Raw genomic sequence first — 21,010 nt, 5'->3', positions numbered from 1 at the left:
ATTGATTTTATAGATTTTAATTTAAAAACTTTAAAAAATTTTGATTCATACTAAATATGTGTACCTAGGTACTTCAATAGATGGATATGATTTAACACTTAATTTATGCGAATTTCAATATACATATTTATTAATAATACCCATCTACCTATTGTAACGATTTAGAAATTACTGACTTGTTGTTTACGTTTTACTCAGTAAAGTTGCTTACAGATATGTCAGGAATGTCAGGTAAAAATTGCGATTTTGATGAGTCTATATGTTATGAATCATATACCCGCATTTGTAATAAAATTAATAATGTTAATTTACTACAGGTACAATAGTCAATAACCTACCTTAAACATAAATCATAATTATTCAATTGTTTCCACTTGTATTCCACTACTCGAGTTTTATTCAATATATTATACTTCCCTTAAGAACAGGGTTACTCAAATTATAGCCTACCGTTTTTATAATATATTGACATTATTACCATTCCAAATACCTTGTATACGTTAATAAATCATCTTCGGACCTGGAAAACAAAACATAGAAAACTTTATTTCTATCGCTCCAACAACCCGATTCTCTAGACTAGGTCATGTAGTGGGTATAGCTAACCAATTGCTCCTTAACTGGACAGGATAAGGTATAAATATCGACAGCCACTTAGTCAAAAGGAACGAATGAGGAGCGTTGCGCCATCGTATTACCAAACCATTCTTGGTTTTACCTGATTTGAAACCAAGTTCTAATAAACTCTAAATAGTAAATATACTAACAATATTGGCTGTAGAATTACTACACTCTTGCAGCAGTAGTATTATCACAGATAATTTTATTCTAGTGTACCTTTAAATTCTAAACCTTAGGTACAAAAATACCATATTGACATCATAATATGTCCAATAAAAATTTCGTGTCATAATCTTTAATTTTTTGATTTGAATTTTGGTTATAACAATATAGCAATTTGTTAAGAAAAAAAAAGTATTTTGTAAACAACAGTGTTGTATATCGGATCTTGAACCACGACATATTGTACAAAGGTTTACCGTGATTCGTTATGAAGTTACCCGCACAAACTGCACACGTGACCAAACGTTATACGATTGAGGTCGTCAAAGAGGGAAAATGTAAAATAATTTTCAATATATTACATACGCGAACGATATGCAGACAGGCAATAGACACACTACCTATATAATATCGTATCACTTTTATTATAAAAAGATAAAAATAAGATTATCATATATTACACAAAGCGCGCGGACAATTAAAATAATAACAATAATAATTATAATAATAATAATCGAGTACGTGGATAGCGGACGTCGATGGTGTAGTTTTTAGCATTCACCACATGGAGCATTTATAGGAAGGATTCATAGGACTTCCGGCTGGACATTTCCAAGCTTCTGAAAACTCGGGGCTGTTTCTCAACGAACCTAACACCCGAGCGGTACTGGGACTGTGCTCATCGTTGATTATATACGTGATCTGTTCGTCGTTCTTTTTGTTTGGCTTTCGGCACCACACCTGTACGATAAATTAAACCGTTATCGACAACGTTTCAACGTTTCACACAACTTATTAGTGTACTATTATTAGTGTTTAGTCTAACGAGTTAGTATCATATTATATTTTAAGTACTTAACGGTCTGATACACTTTACCAAACATCACTTATACAACGACTATTAATATTGTTATAACGATAAAAAAAATGTACACTCACCACTCAGATGTAGCTAAATAGCCTATCTGAAACGCCGTGTTGTCATAATTATATTTTAAATATCGAAACCGACGACATTTTCGTTGTTTTAGTACCTATGTTTGTCTAGAATTACGTATCATGTATATGGTATTTAAACCAAAGCTAAGAAAAAAAGATGATATTGACAATCGAAAATTAAAAATAATAATTATTTTATGATTTTTTTTTTTCTAACAGGGCAACGAAAATGTGGTATTTGATATTCATTAAACACTATATAGTCATTAAAATTGTAAACAGCACCGAAAAATGTTATAACATAAATTCGATATAATAGAAAATATAATAAATTATAATTTTTATTATAGTAATCAGCCCACGATTTCGTTATAAAATGGTTATAGGTTAAATCTTATGCCGTTTACAATAGTTAAAGATTTAAGAAAAATCTATGGGTATCAATAAATATATTATTTATCATTATCATTCTCTTCAACTAATTTGTCAACTGTTAAGATGTATACCAAAAAGATAACTATTCGATCTAATATAAGTGATTTATGGAGTACTGTGTGAAAACCGTGATAAATAATGATTGATCGATTCTAATCTCGCACAACCGTTTTTCCAGAACACTCACATTTGCGTAGGACAAGAAGAATAGTTGGTCGTTAGAGTATTCAGTGAGCCCTGGTAGATGGAAGCCTTCGCCGATGTTATTTGATTTATACGCCTTCCACGACTGCTTCAGTCCTACATTATCGGCCATGTTTTCTCCAAGAGTGTGCGTACCGTTTAACTGTAAAAAAAAAATTTGAACCGCGGTCAATCAGGACAATCCAAATTATAAGAATATTCTGCGGATCGCGGTAACAGTAACTATTATGGTCAAATATGGTTGTAGAGGAGGCTATGGAAACGATAGCACCCCTTACCCTTGCCAAAAAAATAACTTTATATGTTGTAAATATAATATAATAATAAAATAATTATATAATATTTCATTCTTATCTGTTGCGCCAAATACATTATTTTATTAATATTTCAATTCAATAAATGTCTCATCGTAACAACTGAAGTGTTTCTTTTATTGTACCTATCGAGTTTTATAATTGGTTGACGAAATATTTATTTATTCAATGTAAAATCATAATAATAATAATAAAAGTGCTTACTTGGATATTTGAGCCTATCTTGAACTTATCGTATTGATTGACGAAACACAGTGCCCGAAACAAGTACTCTCGCTCAGCGTTCAACGTCCATTGTGGCGACTTATGACCATGGGAGTCGTAATTTTTACCTAAACCACGACCAGTGTATTGTTATAATATTATAATTTATGTATATTATTGTAGTTATAATATCACTGTATCCTCAGTGATACAGAAATCCTAAATATTGGAAGATTAAGAATACAAAAAACAAATATTGAATTTTATTTATAAGTCAATAACTGATAATTAGTTATATATAATATGGTGTGGGTCATTTTTTTAAATGCTTTTATATTTATCAATATTATTTAATATTCTATGTATTTTTTCACCGTATAAAATAAGAAAACCTAAGACATCGACTTAAGGTCCCTAACACAAACTCAGCCTTGAGACTTTAATGAATTGCACCATAGCTAAATCCGTGATAAATTATCAGTTAAAAGTTAGGATAGAACCGCAACGGTTTCGATATGTGCACCTACCTTCGATATCGAATCCATGCGTGATTTCATGTCCGATGATCGAACCAATGGCACCGTAGTTTACGACACTGCAGCAACGGATAGTATAGACATTAATAGTATAATGCAAATCATACGGAAAAACAATAAGTAAATAATAATTATATTTATATATATATATAAAAAGAAAAAAAAATTTTATTTTTGAGAAATCTAAAAATTCTGTCAGTCACGTGACTTACTCGACTCCTTTGTTGAAAAACGGTACCCGTAGAATCCCAGCTGGAATATCTGCGAGGCGGCAAACATGCAATAAACAATAATAGCACATTCAAACAATAAGTACCAAAAAATTACACTATAATTTAATCAATATTCTCACTAATGGAATTCTCCAATCTGTTGTAAAATGCGTTAACTTCCAATGGGTCTGTCATGATTCTGCAACAAAGTCGATCGTTCGAAAATGTTCAAACATAAATTGTTATTAATTTTTAATAATAAAATATGTTGTATGTACTTACTGCTTAGGGGCATTATTTTCTGGTTTGCCCAACTGGTCCAGTGTCATAATGAGTTCCTCGACATTGATGTTTACAATGGTTTGAAGATACTCGTTTTCTATGATTTTGACCTAATTAGGATGTCGAACATTTTAATAAATATTATTATGTTTTTAATCCCGAAACGGATAGTGATGAAAAAACCTTAACAGTGCTTAACGGAGAGAGGGAATTTAATCCAATACATCTTCACCATATATTTACCCCGTATAGTAAATTGCGTCAAATGACTTTTTTTTTTAAGAAATATTGAAAACCATTTTATGAAAAAATTTGTCGTCGTTATTTTGACACATCAACTGATTCATGATAATGATTTATATGTTTTTTAGTAATTTATTATAATAGTGCGTTTTTCCCAAAAGCTTATAAAAATATTTTTCAATTATCTTATACTACATCACCACTACATTTCCAAGACCTTACCTGACCTAACCTTACAGACCCAATCCACGTTTTAATTTTGAAAATTTATTATTTTTATACATTTTAATTTCGTTTTGGTTTTAGCCAAATCAACTTAGTAGGATTCCTACCCATAGTGTTGCACGAACAACTGACTCATTAAATTGTTGATTGTAAACAGTGATAGCAATAAATTATCAGATTTTAATATATGTAATATGTATAGCAAGTGGCAAAACTTGGAAAAAAACAAGGACGGGTGAGTTTAAATACATATTATTAGTAAGAATACATTATAAAAAAAAGTTTCTATAACTTATTTGAAAAAAATAATCCTGTAATAAAAATACTTAAATAATAATACTGGGTTATTTTTCTAACCCTTCTATTGCATAGAAGTTTTAAGGATTTCTACTTTTGAAATATCTGGGGGAGGATGATACATTTAACCCACACGAAAAAAATTTAGGGTGGGAGCGTTCCGCTTGCTACCAACAATAATTATGTCCAATAACACTGTTTAAAATGTATATCAATGAATTCACGATCACTTAGATGCTGTGTGTTGTTTACTATACGTATATGTATAGTTTTCACTACCTGTTCATTCATGGTGGATAACGATTTACAAACGTCCAACTGCGCGGTTGCAAATACATCGTAGCTTAGATTTTTAAGACAACAATAATTCGTATAAATATAATAAACTGTCGTGTGTATACTATAGTGGGAGCCGAGATGAGAGAGTAAGAGAAGTGCTATCATAATGAATCATAATTTGTTCATACAAGAATGTTGTCCCATAACAATTGTATTGCATGTTATGACTACAGCAGATAGTAAATATTGATTCAACGATATTTATTTTTTAAAAAAATTTCTCTCGTTTAGATTACAATATTATACATTGATTATACAAACATATCAGTATTTCAGTATTTGTGAATTTGTATTTAAATTATTTACGCACATATTACTTACTAATATAAACTTATTTAATTTTTATTAGTGTTTTTCGTAAAACATGTCTCTGAATTTTTTTGTCGACATTTTAATAGTATAATGAGCTGCAGTGCATTTTCATTACGATAATTGCTCTTAGGCGCTACGTATATTTTTAACTTAGTTTTAGGTAACAAATGCATGCATATTATACATTCTAAAAACTGTTTTAGAGCATCAGACCCCTAGTAGGCCTATTTCAACTGACTTAGATATATATGCATAAATTATATTTATAATAATAATATATATAATTATTTACAATATTCTTACGTAGTCGAATTGTTTGTCCAACAGGTCCGGCGTCTCGAATATTTTTGGATAACCGACTCCAACTTTCAAGGCATCCAACTTAATAAAAATAGCGCGTTTAGTCTCCTCGTCCATCCAATCGGATTCACTGATCATATTTTTGAATACATATTGCAGTTGACTGATCATTTCAAAGACCTTGTACGAGAGATAAAAAAAGTTACTATCCGTTGCATCCACCGGTCTATATATATATATATATATATCTGCGTATAATACCTAATAATATAATTACCTTCTTTGTAGTATCTTTCAGATCATGGCGAGAATAGAACTCATAAGCCACGGGATATTTTAAGATAGACTTAGTTACTGTTGTACAAAATTCCTGTCTTAAGAAAAACGATATGGGTGAATACGTTTTAAACGGCCGTTTAAATATTTCGTAAAAGTATGAGTATTAAGTACCTGGTCAATCTTTTCGGCGACGGTAGTATGACATCAAAAAATTTTTCTCTTAGCTGTATCATTGTAGTAGTAGTGTGAATAGCTAGAGATTCCACAACTCTCCACCAAAGAAATTGTTCTAAAATAGTTTGGCACAGATATAATCAACAATAATAGAAAGTATATTGTTATTATTATTACTATTAATACGGATTTATTTTTCACACATGTTTCAATAAAGAATCTATGTTATTTTGATTAAACTTATTTACTGAAGTCTCACATTCATTGTGTTTAATAGACAATTTTTTCATCATACTAATTATTATTATTATTTATGACATCTATTGATATAAATGTTAATTTTTTTTTTATTTGAAGGAAATTTAAAATCTGTACTCAATTAATACAATAAGAAAATTAGATATTTACAATAATAATAAAAAAAAAAAATAACACGAGTAATGAATTAGGTAAGAAACATATTGGTAATACCTCTATTTTTAATTAATAGTTGAAAAATTAATAAAAATATTATTAGTAAACTCTGTATTTATTTATTTGTCAACGATAGTTTATATATATATTATATATAATAATACAATATACATACATCACATAGTGATTCTCAATGTTTTTGGGACTTTTACACATAAAATAGGTTAGATATTAGCAAATACCCCTTCTCCTCCACAGCAAAATTATTTTTTAAAACAAATAAATAAATAATACATTTAATTTATTAAAATTCTCAATTTATATCAAAAACATTTTTTTTTTTTTGCAATCAATAAGTAGGTAATCGAAAAAAATATCTTATATTTACCGCTCAGAAATTCAGAAAAATATTTGATAACTAAATATCATGATAAATAATGGTAATATTAATATTTAATAATATAATATACAAATCGATTCATTTCTATTTTCATCGTTTATTCTGTTCATAAAAAAGATAAAATTACGTAATTTTTGCTTTTAGTTTATGAAGTTATCTCTTTCTTAGCAATAGTAGGTGCGCCTATATTGGCAATTGGAACGTGATGCGCGGCTTTTTCTCGCTTCAACCAGTCGACAATAAACCGGACACACATATATACTCAATTGTATACTTAAACTATGCAGGTATGAAAATTTCATGAACTCAGTCTCGCAATTACTGCTTTAGTGGTCAGAAGTACAACGATTAAACGTGAATGGTTCTTAATAAGTATTATTTCCTTCTTGTATTCGTCGATTTAATGTGAATTTTTGAGATAGATAAAATATACTACTCGTTTCATATCGTAATTCGTGAATTGTTTCTTTTTTTTTTAAATAAAAACATATAAATATATAACTTATTTCTATGTTTTCTATATTTTATAGACCACAATAATACAGCCAAATGAGCGCCTTAATCCGAATTAATAACATTTAAACGATGTCGCATAAAATTATGTACATAATATTATATGTAAATTGTTTTGCATTTCTAAAATAACGTAAAATTAATAATTTTCATTTTTATTTTTATATGTTTCAAGACATACTGTAACTTAAAATAATATACTTCATTTAAAAAAAATATAGATGTACTTACGAATTTCTTCTAGAGGAGTGTCTATTAATTTCGATTGGAGTTCCAAAAAATATTCCGGATTCCGAACTAATATTGTATCGCTCATCGTCCATGTAACATTTGTGTCCGTGGTAAAATGATCCACAAACGATTGCCAGTCAAACTATATCGTATGGAAGTAATACAAATACAATTTAGTCACGTGCTTAAAGAAATAAAGAACACAACAATTTAGTGCATGTTAATAGTACTAGTCATGTATCGATATCTGCATAAAACTCAATGTAAGGTTATTATTTCAAATTATTATAAGCTTTATAACGAAAATGAATCATATCGTATTCGATAAACGATTCAAAGGAGAGCTCGACTTTCTATGTTAACCCTAAAGTTTGTCTTTTCAATATTCAAATAGTGATCGTAAAAAAAAATATGTATTTGACTTTTTAAAGTATTGGTTTAGGTAGAATAAAATATTTATAATTAATCTTGTTTTCGACTTTAAAGTTTTAGAATCTTCATCACATCATATTGATCGTATTAGACTAAATTAAGTTCTTAAAAATTGAAGTCGCTGTAGATTTTAAAATTAAAAATTAAAATCATTGTAACTGCAGTATTACGCTACATTCAAAATCCATACAATTATGTAGTACCAAATTGTCTCCAAATGTGTCTGTCGTATTTGAGTACATGTAATCCCTTAGGCCTCCGGTTGTGAATTCTTCTCCTTTTTTTTCGTAGTCTACGTCTTTCTGTAAAAATAATATACCAGAGAATAAAATATTATAAAGTTTAATAAAAATATTTGAAAATATAATGAACATTGTAATAAAAACGTTTGTTCAAATCAATATTTAACATTTTTTTATTTCAAATATAATTATTTTTAATTTTTTAATAAATTAATAAAATATTCCTATACATATTATTTAGTTATATTTTCCAGTTTTTCTGTAATCGTACCTTTAGTAGTATATTCTTATCAAGAAAAACACGAGCACATGTTGACATTAAATCATTATTTGTTTTTCATATGAAATATGCATGTCACGTAATAAATGACAGTGACCGTATAATTAATGCCTACTAGAAATTATGATAATAGAATTTAGAATTAAGAATAATAGTTGGAGCTAAACTTATGTGTAATTGGTGACTTTTGTATTCCTATAATTGGAAAAAATATGTGTGACTGTGAAAATATTATATCGGTCTATAACCATCATATTGAACAATTAAATAATATAATAGTATTATGCTATGATATTATGTTATATTAATTCTTAAAACAAAGAGTGAGCAAAATTTAAAAATTTAAATTTATTTCGATGGAAAACGGAAAAATATATTTGTGTACTAGCGGTAAACGAAAAAGTCGATTTTGGTAAAAAACGGCAACCCCCAAAAACACGAAACTGTAAAAAAAAAAAATAACTGGGAAAATATTATATGTAAATGTTTGAATAAATCATTCTCTATAATGAATTATTCTTCATTGAACGATTTATTAATATTATACCTTCAATAAGTTCGCTTCAAAAGTGAGGACTATTACGCAAAACCTAGCCAACGCAGTGGTGTTGAATAATTCTTCGGGGAACATAGATATGATGATCTTCATCATGTACTCGACTTTGGCCATCGCAATTTTTTTGTTAAATTCCTCATCATCGAAGATGGTGCGGATGTCAAATGGACGCTGTTGACCAATTTTTTTAGGGCGGTGATAGTCGTACAACGGTTCTGGTAATTTTGAAGTATAAGCCGACACAGGCCCAACCTGCAGTCAAAAAAAAACAATTTGTTGGTAAAACCAAAAACCAAATAATAACATTGAGATAAAAATAATAATAACTAAAATAACCTTTTTTCAAAAAAAAGACACTTAAGTCCACCTTCAAGAAACTACAACTCTTTGTAACAGTTAATTTTATTTTTATACAACATGCACAAATTACTATATTTTAATTGAATGTATTTCGTTGATATTATAAAAGGTTAATGAGAGAAAACCACAATCTATACGAGTATGAAAAAACAGCTTAAAATTAATTTTATTATATTATTATTATGTTTCATATGTTACAAAATATAATAATATATACAATAATATTTAATAATAATTTGTGTTTATATTTACAGTCATGGTCGTTAGGTTGTTTTTTGGGTTCGCTTCCATGCTTAACTGCACCATGATATCCATTCCGAGGTATCGCTGGATCAGCCCTAAGGTTCGTGCCACATTGAACCGGACCCCGTTGACGTATCTGGCGGCCGTAAAATCTGGAAATTTTCGCGGCAGACCAACCATATCTAGGATCTTGAACACCGGTTCATATCCTATATCGTTTAATGTATCTACGGGTACAACCAAATACACAATCAATCTACTTAATTAAATAACATCAACCAAAATATCATCGTTTTTAAACTACTTAAACGACACCTGTATATACATTTTATTTATTATTAGTTATTTATAACTTACAACTCACATTCACCAATAGCGACTCGGTACCCCTACCTAGAATGGGAGGAGAACGCGAAGGAAGATTCGCGATGACATTGCATTTGCTGGACGAATAATGATTCATTTTATTCTTTATAATTTTACTTTTTCCTATTTTATGTATAAGTCAGGGGTTTTCCTAAACTCACTAAAGAAAAAGGGAGAATTAAAGATCTAATTCCTCAGTCTTTGCATAGATATTATAGTTTTAAATTACTTACTATAAAATATTTATTTATTTTTATAAATACATGTTAAGGTCATTATAAAAGTACACTGTACATTTGGTGTCTTCGTCTTTCTAACACAAAAGATGGAAAATTATACGTTCAAAATATTCTATTCACCTGACTATTTTATTTAATATTTGAAATAATTGAACCATTATCAGATTTATAAGTAAGAATATTATTTAGAAGTTATTTTTAGGTGTGTGTGAGTGTTTTTTAATATTTCAATTCTTAATGTTCTGTAAATGTACAAACTTCTATTTTTCAGAGAAACCCCTTTCTTCTATTGTTAAATATTTAGCGGATAACTTTTATGAAAAATTTGAGGAAACAAAATTCAAATTCAAATGAGCAGTTTTTGAGTTATTTGATTTTATATATTAAGAAAAATAGCAGATATGAAGGCTATGATGTCTTAAATATTTTATCAATTAATATTAATCTATTAACATTTATAACTTGTAAAATAGTCAAAGTATTAGATCCAATATTACATAATATATCTTATACTTTTTTTTATATATTTTAAAAACTTGTTTACTTGGTATAAACATTTTAACAATGAAAAATTATCCAATTGTATTTTAAATGAAGTACATCGGCATTTTCAAAATTATTACCTATTCATTAATTTAAAGAAAAATGGGATAACTTATTTACGATAAAATAATATTTTGGTACATTAGCGCGGTATAGATGCACTTTTTTCGTCAAACTAAAACTACATATGTTAAAAAAAGAAAAATCCATTTATTTAAAAAGTATTAAATGTATTTAATATGCATATAGAAATCAATGAATTATCCACCTTTTCCCTAAAGTTGACGAAATATACAAAATATGAAATTTAAATTTTTGATTTTTAATCTTATCATTGTACAGGTCAGATTTCTAGCTTGGTCTACTCTCCACTATAAATCGAGAATGTATTATGAAACAATACACAACTCTTACAATTTCCGAGCTTTATTCATCGATATACAATTTATATTAATATATTATTTAACTTTATTAATATAAAATCAACTGTTATTGTAAGATACGCTTTTATTGTAATACAATATTAAACATTTTATATTTTATTACTGTACGGAAAAAGACATACACGCACGCTAGTAGAAAAAATATGATATTTCTATTGCGATAACAATAATTAGGTATATTTTAGTAAAATATTATTATAATAAACGCCGCATAATGCGTACCCAACTGTTGTTCGGTCATTCAACCATTTCTACCCTCTCTACACACGATACGTATTGAAATCTATAAAGTATTTAAACGCGCCTTCGAAAAATACTTCTCATTCCGTTTTTTTATTTTGTAAACTCCCGCGTAAGACTGCGCTTACCTATCAAACGTGTCATTATTCATTGCGTATCCCGCTGCATATACATATATATTCGTTATTGTAATATTTTTTGATGAGACAGTTTTCGTTATTTTCAGTGGACTTTTTTGGGTGGATTAGGTACCGCCACAGCTGCAGTTGTAGAATGAGCGTTGCTAGTTCCGAGACCGTTAAATTAAATAGCCGTAATAAACCCGGAGACGAAAAGAATACGATCCGAAATCGGCGGCCGAGGCGGCGTCTTTTATATCTATATAATATATTGATATAAAAGGCGTGTATACTATATAGTATACGCTTTTATGGACAGCATTATATTTTACCATAAATATCACGTGTCAAGCGAATCTCTGTTACCCTCCAATCGTTTTGAGGCGCCGCCGCCGTCGCGTTATACATTTATCAAAGTGAAAAGGGGATGATTCCTGCACTCATGCTCGTTGAACTGTATTATATCTTTTAAATAATAGAATATATTTCTCTTACCTGTATCCAAACACGATTTATATAAACGTCTCGCTTTTTTTAGGGACCGCAGATCTTTTGTACGATCCATTTCTTCTAAGATCTCTGAAACAAAAAATATTATTTGTAGTATTGTATATCGTTATCTGCTTAACAGGCACGACGATAAAAGATAATAACAATAACGGTGAAAAATATAATAAATAATAATTAACATCATTATTAACGAAGATTAAGTGATGGCGTACGGAAGGTTATTTCTAATGAAAAACAATAATGTTATAATGTTTATTTGTAATCTACGATTTGAGACCTAGGAATAACAATTAGTACCTACCTATATATAAATTAGATTAAAAAAACAATATTATTTAAAATAACAGTAATTATAAATGTTTAACGACATTATAAAAATTTGAAAACAGTTTTAACAAATTGGTGATAGACGTCATAATAATTTTATATTATACGAAAATGTATTAGTTATGGTGTATAATAATTGTCTATAGTATATTATAGAAATCATTTTTTTTCAACTAAGTATAATTATTATAATTTTTATAGACGATTCAAATCAAAATAATTCGTTTAATAATATAGTACATATTTTTATTATCTAATTAAATTTAATTTAATACACGCTTCGTTTTCAGTTTATATTTGATCATTGGTGCTACATCATGATTAAATATTCGTGTGGACTTACGTTTAACAATGATTCTGTGCTCGGAAAAAAGTGTTATTACTGTTGAATCGGAATTTATGAAAAAAATAATTTAGAACTTTTAACTGTTTAAAAAAAAAACGATCAGAACATTGACGGATATTAACAAACGCCATTTCTTTGAGATATAAAATGTAATCGACTTATCGAAAAAAATTGAAATAACATAAAAGCCTTGTACTTTAATTGCTCCTAATTTTAAAATTATGTTTTCATGAGAATTTACGAGGTGAGCTTTGCTTTTATGAAATACAATCAAAATGTGGATGGATCAAACGTGTTTGATTTTCAGTAGTAAGATGAAAAAGTTAACAATCATTACAGCTAAACACAAAAAAAATGAGTACTTATACATTAAGTATAAAGTATACCGAGTGATTCATTCAACGTAATACAGTGACTACTTCAAAAAATGTCTTTTTTTAATGAAAACATACATTTTTAATAAGCTAAAACAAAACGTCAATTAATATTTTCAATTTATACATCTTTTATAATTTATTACTACAAAAATATTAAAACGAGAAAGGAAAAATGTTTTTTTTTGGCAGAACCGCTGCTCGTAACTCGACTTATCTATGATTTTGATTCTTGCCCCGTCACGGTTATTATATTTTATTTGACGCCCACTTATGTAATCGTCGCATAGCATTGCCGTTACAATAAAATAGTCCTAAAAACCTAGACATATTATTATATGTCACGTTCATATTATTATTATTATAATTATAATCACTTGTTATTTCCTCAGAAATGTTTTTTGTTTTTTCATTAAACCAATTAGTGGGTTTATCAGGTTCCAGCTCTTCAATGTATTTTCCACACGCAAATTCGTAAAAGTCGTCGCAAGGTTCAACGGCCACATTCATGGATCTCGTAATAGTACTAGCTGCGTGTTCATCGTGAACGAGGTGAACAACAATGACCATAATATTTGCAAAAATAAAAAAATAATCATCAAATTTAATATTATCGAAAACCATAAAAAAACCGCAAGTGACACGATTTATCATATAAAATTAGTGTACATATCTATAGCTTAATCCAAAATAATAATTATTATGAGTCACGTTTTTTTGGATTAAAATATCATAATCTATTTTATATTTTGTATCACAGTTTACTGTGTCTAAATAATATGGTTCTGTAATATATTATATATAAGTAGGTAATACAAACCTGAAATTAGACATTCATCGCTTGTACACGTCGTACTCTTGACAGCAAATATACCAACTATACAATAATAACAAAAACACACGTACGGTTAAATTTTTAACTGCACTAGGTATATTATAATCAAGACTGTGAATTTATTGCATTAAAAAATCTTTAAAAATGCACTAAAAACACTAGTGCATTAAATATTAGCATAAATATCAGCATAAAATACATTATGAGTATACAAATCTTTCAGTTATAAAATGTTGTAAGTTAAATAAATTATTAATAGAGAGTAAGATACGTACGCATAAAAGTCTTAAATATAATAAATATTAATACTTATATGAATATATAATCATGTGTGTGTAAAATTAATATTTATAAGACAAAAATAAAAAAAATAAACTTAGTAAAATGTGTGTAAAAATATTCAATTTACGGAATTATTTTATATTATAATTATTTATTTATTAAAAATAGTGAAAAATTTAAAAAAATACCAAAATTCCTGTATAAATAAAAATAAATATTCAAAATAGAATTTATCAATTTAAATCTTGGAAGCTTTACAATAAGCCAAAAATAATACACTTTTCTACTAATTCATGGGTCTAATAATATTATTATTATTATAAGATGGATTATATTATATGCAAAGAATATTCAATTATCTACTTACTACCTCGAATTTTCATGACTGCCAGCACCAAAAAAGCACAGGACAGAACGGCGGCAAAGATAATTATCCATTTTTCTAGAACGGTCCTGCCGCGCAACAGATCTTGGAATTTCCTGTCAAAAAGATGCATCGGATAGTATCTTATTACCAGAGAAAAAATAATGACTTGACCACCAAACGTAACCACCACAGCCGATGGTAAAAAAATATGATATTATATACAGCTATTAATTACAACTGAATGCGTGTGTGCTATCGTAGAAAAGAAACGATGATTTTTTTTCCACACGATGTAATTTTCGTGTTAATCAGTTATAATATATATTTGGTATGAAAATAAACTAATTTCGTCTTTGACATTACGACTAACGATAATCTTCTGCACGTTATTATAATATCAATTAACCAAATTAATTTTTTATCGACATTAACGAATAATAACCGTCATATTATGTATACAGTATGATTAACCGAGCATACTCACCCCACCAATTTTATTCTGTTAATTTTATGCAGTTAATCAAATTCTGATTTTATGATTTTTTTTTTTTCTAGTATCTTTAATGACTACATTTTAAAATAATTTGATGTTTTATTTCATTAAAGAAGTGTTTCTCAATAGTGAACTGGCCTTTTTTATTTTAAATTATTACAGATGACTTTTTCGTATATATCCACTCTTTTGATTTTAAATTTAAAATAGTTTCTAAGTTATTTAAATTAATATAACAGGTCGATATTATAATTTTATAATTTTACATCAAAAGTACAATAAATGTATTATTTTGATTGATTAATAAAACTTACTATTGTTATTAACGTTGAGACCATTTTCACAAATTATAAAATTCCACTATAATATACTGCTATTAATTACTATAATTGTCATATTATCATAGCCCAATAATATATTACGTATCATGGAACTATTACCCTCAGTAGATAAAATTAAATATTTCAGAAATTGTTTATTCCAATTTCGATTAATATACTTACATCAATAATTTTTTCTTTCTTTAAATCATATACTTTGTCTCGGCTTACTGTAAAATGTATTTTATTTAAACAAAAGATGATTATACAACCACTTATTAACACTCCTTTAATGGTAACAAAAAATATGTATATTTAAATATTTAATTCTTATAAGTAAAGATTAACTTCAAAGTCAAATATTCTAAAAACCCTAAGTTTAATAAATTTTCTATTGAAGAAAAAACAGCGGTAAGTATGACCAGTGGCATAGACATGATTTCTGAAAGGGTGGAGGATCGAAAAAAAAAAAGCTAAATGGGAGGGGGAAATTTAAAAATCCCCCGCCCTCCCAAAACTTTTTACTTTGGTAGTAAAATATAAGAACAAATGATGAAATTTGAATGAATATAATTTGAATTGATTCAAAATTCACATTAAACACAATATGGTAGATTATTCACTCCAATACTCCATAAAGTCAAAATGTCTGTATTATAAAATGCTACATCATTAAATGTATAAATAAAATAAATAATAATTAAATCAACAAATCTAGTTTTCTATTTTTTTTTTTTTTTTTGCTAGTTAGTCTAAAACTTCTGTTGTTATTAAATATTTCTATAAACTGGCATAAGTGTTAGGCCATTTAGCCGTTCCTGTAACAAATACATTTTCACACATTTTCAACAACCCCGAGAGTGTCTTTTTTTAGATTTCAGATAAACAAATGGTAGGTACGTAGTGCGTACTATGTACTAGTGTACTACGTATACGCGGTGAACTAAACCCATAGCGATAATGATCTCATTAGTTATTTCCCATAATGTAATAACAACGATAATATCTGATAACATTTTAAACACAGGCTCACAGTGAAAGCATAGCCCTTTTAGTCGAGCATACATACATATTATTACGTATAAAGTATTGTCTTTATAAATAATAAGATATGCTATAATAAAGTATGAACATAGTCGTTATCGAACATGTCGACTAAATAAACATTGCTTTGCTACAAATAAAATATAATAAAATTATAACGGTATTTAGTATCGAGAACGTTTTCATAATGCAATAGCTCGATAGATTATAATATCACAAAGTATCGCATTTTAGTGCATACTGCATAATGTAAGCAAGAACAAAAAAAATGATAAAAATCCAATTGGGGGATCTGACCCCCACGTCCCCCCTTGTATACGCCCCCGAGTATGACTAGTGAACGCACAGTGACCTGTAATATATAATATTGTGAATATTGTGGCATTGGAAAGAGAATTATTCGACAAATAACTAATAACAACAAATCTTGTATCAGTTGTATCTGACTATTCTTTGTTTCAACTCAATCTCAACTAATTCTCATGGAATGGTATATTATTTTATTCTATTTATTAATCATTATATTATGTCCTGGTAAGGTATAAGATAAAAAAAAAAAATCAACCAGTATTGTAACGATATAATCATAAAATAGAATATTTTATATTAGTATGATATTGTTTCCAAAGTGTGTGTACATATCTATTTTAAATGTTTTCACCTACGTCGCGTCGATCTGACATGGAAAACGATTTACGAATTTGTTTCGATATATTATTATAATACGCTTTTCGAATATTAATATGAAGTTATATAGGACATCAGATCATAATTATTTAATATTTATTTTCTGTTGACGCGTATTGTAATGATGATTATTAATTATTATATTCATTATCGATTAAAAATATGATGTCATTTTTACGACTGAATATACAAAATTGTTTTATTTTTTTATCCGCGTATTATTAATGCGTTATTAGTTTTGTAACTATCATAACATTTTATAATAAGTGCATGGCAGTATAATCTTCAATTAAATCCGATATTTCTGTTGTCATTGCTGCAACAGCTTTTTACAGAGATAAGAATCATTTAACTAAATTGTTCTCATACACATATTTACAAGTGGGACATCGGGTATTTGTGGTAACCATGCCATTTCACTCATGTCCGCGTCTTCGAACGCTGATAAATTAATAAATAAATAAGAAACAATCGTTCTACGCTCGACATTATTTGTATATATTATATACGTTTAATGACAATCGAAAAAGTCGCTTTCGACCATTACTATAATAAATTATAATAACAATAATATAAATAAAATGGTAAAATACTTGTGAAATTTTAAATTATAAAATTGTGAACAAAATATTTTTGTTTATTGTCCGATGTACCGAAATCTCGGCATATAGCCTTTAAACTTTTATTCAGATTTCTAAGTCATTTTTACATTTAAAATCGCAATGTTAGCCTTTTAAAGTCATTCTTAATTTTTAATCCAACTTAACACATTTTTCTGCAAATTGAATTATTTTTTATGTATGCTCTTTAAAAATCTATTTTGATTAAGTGCAAAGATGTTGCGAAGTGGACTGTAAACGAAATGGTCTACGGAAAACTTGTTATGCATAAGAAATTATACATTTATTATTTTAGATATGTCAACCAAAACGTTTCATAAAATCCTACATGAACGGCAATAAAATATTTTATATCCCTTAAGTCCAAAAAAAGTCATCGTGGTCATCACGGGAAAACCTCGACGGGAGGGGGGGTCTGGAACCTGATCAGGACCAATAATATTTTTAATGACTCGCCGAATAATCGTTTGCGAACGTGTTTAATATATAATAATAAAATGTGCTGCAGTTATCATCCTTCACATAGGTACCTGTACTTCCGAGACGATACGGCAACGAAATCTGCACCGTCACCGCCAGGCTGCTGTTGACGATGCCGCTGTTGCAAGGCCGGCGGCGCCATGAGGTGCAATGCCTGTTGCACTTCCGGTCCTGTTGCAGCGGTTGGCTCGTAGTTTCCGGCGTTAACTACGGCGGTCTGCTGCTGCTGCTCCGCCGACCTGTGATAGTCACGTAGATAGTGATTATTGGCGATCACATACACGCCGTCATACTCGCTGTCGGCAACCGGCATTTTAACGTGAAATAATATATTTGATATTTAAACGATATCACTATATTGTATTGCAGATGGCATCATTGCCAATAATAATTATTGTGCATATACGCGTCATGGTCTTTACGGCCGCTACAAAAGTCGGGACATACGAATTCAAACCACTCGCCGACCACATGAGGATTGCTGCACAATATGTCGGCGGGATTTTATGCATGCTGTAATATGCAATACAATTGTCCAGCAGTAAAACGTGTCGCTACTATGTCACGCGCGTACGTTAAATATAAAAATGGCAAAAAAACTACCCTCTGCGTGTGTGAAATATCAATCAATCGCCCACTCACACGCTCTCGTACGCTCACACCCACCCTTTTACATCCTCCCAGACCTCACCACGCCGACCGTGACCGCTGCAAAACTTGGACTTTCGAGGCACGTAACAAAATTACACATACAAAAAATAGTAGAATATAATGTAAGGCTAGAATTTAAAATAATAATATTAAATGAAAAAAACATAGTGAAATACGTATTTGATTTTGTTAAAATATTTAGTAAAATATAAATAATATGAGATTATCAAGTGGAAAAGCTAAAGTTAATTTTTTATGGTACTTATACGAGTAAGTGTGTAAATAATTTTTTATTTGAATTATATATTTCATATTACTTTCATTAAAATGTGTTGTTAAAAACAATTATTTTTACTATTAGAGTTTGCAATAATAATGTAATGGTTTAAATTATATTAAGAATTTTATGCAAAAATATGAAAAATAAAAATTAGATAATTGAAATGAAAACAAGCGATTCTTGTGGGTATTACTAACCCATTTTTAAAGACGGTACAGCGGAAAAAACATACTAAAATGCATACTCGTAAGACGAATGCTAAACCTACGTATATAGGCATGTCTTGGTGCTGAACAAATACTCGATAATAATATGCGAATTTCCGATAATAATAATATTGTAATAGATCTCTCCGCAGGATAGACCCATCTTCGCTAAGACTAAATTACGCCTTAAACACAATGGTATTAATATTATTATTGTTGACTTTTGTTCAATGATGAGTATTTTATCTCAAGGAGAGAAGATCACAGTCGAGATTGTATACGACTACGAAAGTGCAATATTATTCTAATGTGACTGTGCATTATTACATGTAATAACACAATTTCGATGAAGGTAGCGTGTTCTTAAACACCCCTATTTTTATCTCCGTCTTATTTTCCTGCAATAAAATTTATATTCGCAATTGAAATTTCAATTAGGGATCATACGGTATTTTATTTAATCGGAAATTTAGTAATAAATCACTTCATATAGTGCGAACAGTTAAGTGAAATTTTTTTTTTTTTATGTAATTTATAAAACTTATAAGTATACACATAATATAATATGACATTATAACATGGTAAAAGAAAGGACAAATCAGTCATATTATATTCGTTTATAGTGTTATTAGATAATTTGTTATCATATTGATATTTAACCAAGTTTAATCAGAGCTACTGACTGACTTTCCAATTCATAAAACACACTGCAGTATATATTGATTTCACGATGATGTCTTATTCCACCTTTTTTTGTTGACAAAATTATATTCACGTTATAAGTATAAAATATAACAACTAATAACCCTTTAATGGACGACAGTGAATCGAACATAGACAAGGCCTTGTGAACCTCAATGAAATATCAACCATTTTTAGGAAAGCCAAACTCCATTCACAATCGTTTTCCGATCGTATTATTTTTTTCGTTAACCACTACTTCAACGTTTTAAACAAAATTAATTCATTAACGGTGTGAATCGAATTCCAATAATTTTTTGCATTTTCTATAACTAATTTTCTATGTTAAGTAATACACACGTTTACACATTCAATTTATTTCAGATTTCGCGTTGTGTATATACTCGAGAAAAACAACATACATATGGCCAAAACGACTGTTAATAAACTGTCGGCTTTATCTTTATTTATTTTTCAATTGAAGTCCACCGTAGGTCATTGACGTTATTCTATAGGTACCTGCCACATGTGTATAGTTAGTCGTGAAATCAAAAAAAAAAAACTCCCCGATTGAATAATATAATAAAAGGCATATACAATATGTATTGAACTTGTTGACATGACAACGTATTATTCAACCATGTATACTATACCTATGGATTTTAGTAATATTAATTTTAATTGTTGCATTAATTTTTTTATAGATGTATTAAATTGATTAACAACAAATGCGTTTATGTAAATAATGCTGTATGTTTATTAATTACATATTTTGAAATTAATCGATTCACATAATAAATTTATTTTT

General features: G+C 28.6%; 1 protein-coding gene across 2 annotated transcripts; it reads right to left on the bottom strand.

The window, feature by feature from the left end:
• Nucleotides 1-1,189: 1,189 nt before the first annotated feature.
• LOC113559634 (endothelin-converting enzyme 2-like) lies at nucleotides 1,190-15,046 on the bottom strand. 2 transcript variants are annotated; one of them, XM_026965387.1, is made up of 18 exons: nucleotides 14,741-15,046; nucleotides 14,077-14,133; nucleotides 13,634-13,786; nucleotides 12,195-12,278; nucleotides 9,759-9,976; nucleotides 9,138-9,398; nucleotides 8,272-8,370; nucleotides 7,637-7,778; nucleotides 6,076-6,193; nucleotides 5,903-5,999; nucleotides 5,629-5,805; nucleotides 3,910-4,019; nucleotides 3,768-3,826; nucleotides 3,628-3,676; nucleotides 3,407-3,474; nucleotides 2,880-3,007; nucleotides 2,345-2,503; nucleotides 1,190-1,524 (listed from the first exon to the last, which is right to left on the bottom strand). In XM_026965387.1, exons 1-18 carry the CDS (start codon nucleotides 14,868-14,870, stop codon nucleotides 1,342-1,344), a joined length of 2,292 nt encoding a protein of 763 aa, XP_026821188.1. In that variant the 5' UTR covers nucleotides 14,871-15,046; the 3' UTR covers nucleotides 1,190-1,341. The 2 variants fall into 2 exon arrangements, with proteins under 2 accessions (XP_026821188.1, XP_026821197.1); XM_026965396.1 differs by having other exon boundaries at nucleotides 14,744-15,046.
• Nucleotides 15,047-21,010: the final 5,964 nt, after the last annotated feature.

This window comes from Rhopalosiphum maidis, chromosome 1 (assembly GCF_003676215.2).
Source record: "Rhopalosiphum maidis isolate BTI-1 chromosome 1, ASM367621v3, whole genome shotgun sequence".
In the NCBI taxonomy this organism is placed as follows: Eukaryota; Metazoa; Arthropoda; class Insecta; order Hemiptera; family Aphididae; genus Rhopalosiphum; species Rhopalosiphum maidis.
Note: the sequence above shows the minus strand (reverse complement) of the source record. Positions and strands in the feature narration are given on the sequence as shown.

Excerpts from the sequence above, each read along its gene's own strand:
- LOC113559634 (XM_026965387.1), bottom strand. The coding sequence starts at position 14,870 with ATGCATCTTTTTGACAGGAAATTCCAAGATCTGTTGCGCGGCAGGACC. Across the intron at positions 3,677-3,767 it reads CAGATTGGAGAATTCCATTA|ATATTCCAGCTGGGATTCTA; the intron begins GTGAGAATATTG and ends GCCGCCTCGCAG. Across the intron at positions 3,475-3,627 it reads TTTTTCAACAAAGGAGTCGA|TGTCGTAAACTACGGTGCCA; the intron begins GTAAGTCACGTG and ends CCGTTGCTGCAG.